At 55.1% G+C, this 5,114-nt stretch overlaps 1 protein-coding gene across 1 annotated transcript; it reads right to left on the bottom strand.

Moving 5' to 3' along the window:
- Positions 1–3,669: 3,669 nt before the first annotated feature.
- LOC121857280 (early nodulin-75-like) lies at positions 3,670–4,620 on the bottom strand. Its single transcript, XM_042353270.1, has one exon. The coding sequence runs from the start codon at positions 4,618–4,620 to the stop codon at positions 3,670–3,672; it is 951 nt and encodes a 316-aa protein (XP_042209204.1).
- Between the last annotated feature and the right edge of the window lie 494 nt (positions 4,621–5,114).

The raw sequence follows: 5,114 nt of genomic DNA, 5'->3' as shown, positions 1-5,114 counted from the left end.
GAGGGTTGATGGTTGAGGTTGGTTGAGGTTGATGGTTGAGGGTTGATGGTTGGGATTGGTGGTTGAGGATGATGGTTGAGGGTTGATGGTTGAGGGTTGATGGTTGAGGGTTGATGGTTGAGGGTTGATGGTTGAGGGTTGATGGTTGAGGTTGGTTGATGGTTGAGGTTGATGGTTGAGGGTTGATGGTTGAGGGGTTGATGGTTGAGGTTGATGGTTGAGGGTTGAGGGTTGAGGTTGATGGTTGGTTGAGGGTTGATGGTTGGAGGGTTGATGGTTGAGGGTTGATGGTTGAGGTTGAGGGTTGAGGGTTGAGGGTTATGGTTGAGGGTTGATGGTTGAGGTTGATGGTTGAGGGTTGATGGTTGAGGGTTGATGGTTGAGGGTTGATGGTTGAGGGTTGATGGTTGAGGACTGGTGGTTGAGGACGATGGTTGAGGTTGATGGTTGAGGGTTGATGGTTTGGGGTTGATGGTTGAGGGTTGATGGTTGAGGGTTGATGGTTGAGGGTTGATGGTTGAGGGTTGATGGTTGGGGTTGATGGTTGAGGTTGATGGTTGAGGACTGGTGGTTGAGGACTGTTGGTTGAGGACTGGTGGTTGAGGACTGATGGTTGAGGGTTGATGGTTGGACTGGTGGTTGAGGGTTGATGGTTGAGGGTTGATGGTTGAGGCTGATGGTTGAGGGTTGATGGTTGGGGTTGATGGTTGAGGTTGATGGTTGAGGGTTGATGGTTGAGGGTTGATGGTTGAGGTTGATGGTTGAGGACTGGTGGTTGAGGACTGGTGGTTGAGGACTGGTGGTTGAGGGTTGATGGTTGGGGACTGGTGTTGGGGACTGGTGGTTGGGGTTGATGGTTGAGGGTTGATGGTTGAGGCTGATGGTTGAGGGTTGATGGTTGAGGGTTGATGGTGAGGGTTGATGGTTGAGGGCTGATGGTTGAGGGTTGATGGTTGAGGGTTGATGGTTGAGGGCTGATGGTTGAGGGTTGATGGTTGAGGGTTGATGGTTGGGGTTGATGGTTGGGGACTGGTGGTTGAGGACTGGTGGTTGAGGACTGATGGTTGGTTGATGGTTGGACTGGTGGTGGGGTTGATGGTTGGGGTTGATGGTTGAGGGTTGATGGTTGAGGACTGATGGTTGAGGTTGATGGTTGAGGACTGGTGGTTAGGGACTGGTGGTTGAGGTTGATGGTTGAGGGTTGATGGTTGAGGGTTGATGGTTGAGGACTGATGGTTGGGGGTTGATGGTTGAGGACTGGTGGTTAGGACTGGTGGTTGGGGTTGGTGGTTGGGGTTGATGGTTGAGGGTTGATGGTTGAGGACTGATGGTTGAGGGTTGATGGCTGAGGACTGGTGGTTGAGGACTGGTGGTTGGGGTTGATGGTTGAGGGTTGATGGTTGAGGGTTGATGGTTGAGGGTTGATGGTTGAGGGTTGATGGTTGAGGGTTGATGGTTGGGGTTGATGGTTGAGGGTTGATGGTTGGGGACTAATGGTTGAGGACTAATGGTTGAGGGCTGATGGTTGAGGGTTGATGGTTGAGGGTTGATGGTTGAGGACTGATGGTTGAGGACTGGTGGTTGAGGTTGATGGTTGAGGACTGGTGGTTGAGGTTGATGGTTGAGGACTGATGGTTGGGGTTGATGGTTGAGGGACTAATGGTTGAGGACTAATGGTTGGGGACTAATGGTTGAGGCTGATGGTTGAGGGTTGATGGTTGAGGGACTAATGGTTGAGGACTAATGGTTGAGGGCCTAATGGTTGAGGGCTGATGGTTGAGGGCTGATGGTTGAGGTTGATGGTTGAGGACTAATGGTTGAGGGGCTAATGGTTGAGGGCTGATGGTTGATGGTTGATGGTTGAGGTTGTGGGGCGGGGCCATTATCCCCGTCCTGCCGCGTCCCTGCCTCTCACCAGACATAATTAACAAGAAACACCTCATAGTCTACAGCGACACCACTACCACCATATCACCACCACCACCACCATCTACCACCATCACCACCACCACCACCACCACATTCCACTACCACCACCACTCACCACTACAAAATTATCACTACAACTACAACACCATCACCATCCCATGATTGGAGGTGGAAGGGTGGCTGGGGGGTGGAAGGGTGGTTGGGGGTGGAAGGGTGGTTGGGGGTGGAAGGGTGGTTGGGGGTGGAAGGGTGGTTGGGGGGTGGAAGGTGGCTGGGGATGGAAGGGTGGTTGGGGTGGAAGGGTGGCTGGGGTGGAAGGGTGGTTGTTGGTGGAAGGGTGGCTGGGGGTGGAAGGGTGGTTGGGGGTGGAAGGGTGGCTGGGGTGGAAGAACTGAAGGTGGAAGGTGGCTGGGTGGAAGGGTGGCGGGGGTGGAAAGGGTGGTTGGGGGTGGAAGGATGGTTGGGGTGGAAGGGTGGTTGGGGGTGGAAGGGTGGTTGGGGGTGGAAGGGTGGCTGGGGTTGGAAGGGTAACTGAAGGTGGAAGGGTGGTTGAGTGGAAGGGTGGCTGGGGGTGGCTGGGGTGGAAGGGTGGCTGGGGGTGGAAGGTGGTTGAGGTGGAAGGGTGGCTGGGGTGGAAGGGTGCTGGGGTGGAAGGGTAACTGAAGGTGGAAGGGTGGCTGGGGGTGGCTAGGGGTGGAAGGGTTGGCTGGGGTGGCTGGGGTGGCAGGGGATAAATGGGTGGCTGGGGGTGGCGGGCCGGCAGGGGGGGTGGGAGGTGGCAGGGGATGAATGGGTGGCTGCGGGTCGGCAGGGGGTGGCTGGGGGTGGCAGGGGATGAATTCGCATCTGGGTCACAGCGTCTAATTGGATTAAGCATTCAAGGAAAAGTGATGCCCGTCCTAGTGATACTGTATGTGTTGCCTCCCTACCACTCTCCTCCCTCCTCCTCCCTCCTCCTCCTCCCTCCTCCTCCCTCCCTCCCTCCTCCTCCTCCTCCCTCCTCCTCCCTCCCTCCCCACTCTCTCCCTCCTCTCCTCCTCCCTCCCTCCCCTCCCTCCCTCCCACCCTCCTGGTTTCCCCTCAGTGCCTCCCTCTCTTCCTTCTTCCTCCCAGTGCCTCCAGTACCTCTCTCTCTCTCTCTCTCTCTCTCTCTCTCTCTCTCTCTCTCTCTCCTTCCCTTCCTCCCTCTCTCCCTCTAGTGCGCCCTTCATCCCTCAATGTCCCCCTCTCTACCTCCCTCCCTCCTCCTCATTCTCTCCCCAATGCCTTCCTCCCTTCCACCAATGCATTACTCCTTATCTCCTCCCTCTAGTACCTCTCCCTTCTCTTCCTCCCTCACTTTCTCCAGTGCCCCTCTTTCACCATTAGTTTAGGTTAAATAGGTTTGTTAGGTTAAGCTAGGTTAGGCTAAGTTAGGTTATGTTAGGCTAGGTTACGCTAGGTTAGGTTAGTTTAGGCTAGGTTAGGTTATGTTAGGTTAGGTTAGGTAAGGTTAGGTTAAGCTGAGGTTCGTTTTAATATACCCATTGCCCTGTCACCCCCTTCACTGGTGCTGCACCACCCTAGCATCACACCTGGACAGGGCGGACTAATTAAACAGGTTAGACACAGGTGTGGCACCAGGCAACATTACACTGTTGCATATTGTGTTTGGCTTGTTGCATGGTGTGGCGGCTTGTTGCATGGTGTGGCGGCTTTTGCTTGGTGTGGCGGCTTGTTACAGGGTGTGGGGCTTGTTGCTTAGTGTGGCAGCTTGTTGCATGGTGTGGCGGCTTGTTGCATGGTGTGGCTTGTTCCATGGTGTGGCGGCTTGTTGCACAGTGTGGGGGCTTGTTGCATGGTGTGGCGGCTTGTTACATGGTGTGGCGGCTTGTTGCACAGGTGTGGGGGCTTGTTGCATGGTGTGGCTGCTTGTTGCATGGTGTGGCAGCTTGTTGCATGGTGTGGCGGCTTGTGGTGTGGCTTGTTGCACAGTGTGGGGGCTTGTTGCATGGTGTGGCGGCTTGTTGCATGGTGTGGGGGCTTGTTGCATGGTGTGGGGGCTTGTTGCATGGTGTGGCGGCTTGTTGCTGGTGTGGGGCTGTTGCATGGTGTGGGGCTTGTTGCGTGGTGTGGAGGCTTGTTGCATGGTGTGGGGCTTGTTGCATGGTGTGGGGCTTTGCGTGGTGTGGCGTCTTGTTGCAGTGTGGGGGCTTGTTGCATGGTGTGGCGGCTTGTTGCAGGTGTGGGGGCTTTTGCATGGTGTGGGGGCTTGTTGCATGGTGTGGCGGCTTGTTGCATGGTGTGGCGGCTTGTTGCATGGTGTGGGCTTGTTGCATGGTGTGGGGCTTGTTGTGTGGTGTGGCGTCTTGTTGCACGGTATGGGGCTTGTTGCATGGTGTGGCTTGTTGCATGGTGTGGGGCTTTGCATGGTGTGGGGCTTGTTGCATGGTGTGGCTTGTTGCATGGTGTGGCGTGTTGCATGGTGTGGCGGCTTGTTGCATGGTGTGACTTGTTGCATGGTGTGGGGCTTGTTACGTGGCGGCTTGTTGCACGGTGTGGGGCTTGTTGCATGGTGTGGCGGCTTGTTGCACGGTGTGGGGCTTGTTGCATGGTGTGGCGGCTTGTTGCATGGTGTGGGGCTTGTTGCACGGTGTGGCGGCTTGTTGCACGGTGTGGGGGCTTGTTGCATGGTGTGGGGGCTTGTTGCATGGTGTGGGGGCTTGTTGCGTGGTGTGGGGGCTTCCAGTGTAGTGAGTTGGTTGTGCCACTTGATTATGGTGAGAGGGGAGGGAGAAGAAGAGGAGAGGAAGGGGAAGAAGAGGAGAGAGGAAGAGAAAGAAGAAGAGAAGAGAGGAGAAAGGAAGAGAAGTAGATGGTAGGGAGAGGAAAGGGGAAGAGGGGAGAGGAGGGAAAGGAAAGAGAGGAGAGGAAAGGGAATGGAGAAGAAAGGAGGCAAGGAAAGAGAAGAGGAGATGGTAGCAAAAGGAAGGTTGGGATAGGAGAGAGGAGAAGAAGGAAAATAGAGTATAGGGAAGGGAAGGAGAGGGAAAAAAGGGGGAGGGACGAGAAGGGAGGATGGGGTAGGAGAAGAAGGAAAGAAGAGGTGAGGCAAAGAGAAAGCGAGCGGAACACTTAGGCTGGATTGACGAACACGACCCCAAACATTCGGCTATCTGTAGTGTTTGATGATAAAATAATGGTTG

This window comes from Homarus americanus, unplaced genomic scaffold (assembly GCF_018991925.1).
Source record: "Homarus americanus isolate GMGI-L3 unplaced genomic scaffold, GMGI_Hamer_2.0 scaffold20465, whole genome shotgun sequence".
In the NCBI taxonomy this organism is placed as follows: domain Eukaryota; kingdom Metazoa; phylum Arthropoda; class Malacostraca; order Decapoda; family Nephropidae; genus Homarus; species Homarus americanus.
This window is presented reverse-complemented; position numbering and strand designations above follow the sequence as displayed.

Excerpts from the sequence above, each read along its gene's own strand:
- LOC121857280 (XM_042353270.1), bottom strand. The coding sequence starts at position 4,620 with ATGCAACAAGCCCCCACACCATGCAACAAGCCCCCACACCGTGCAACA.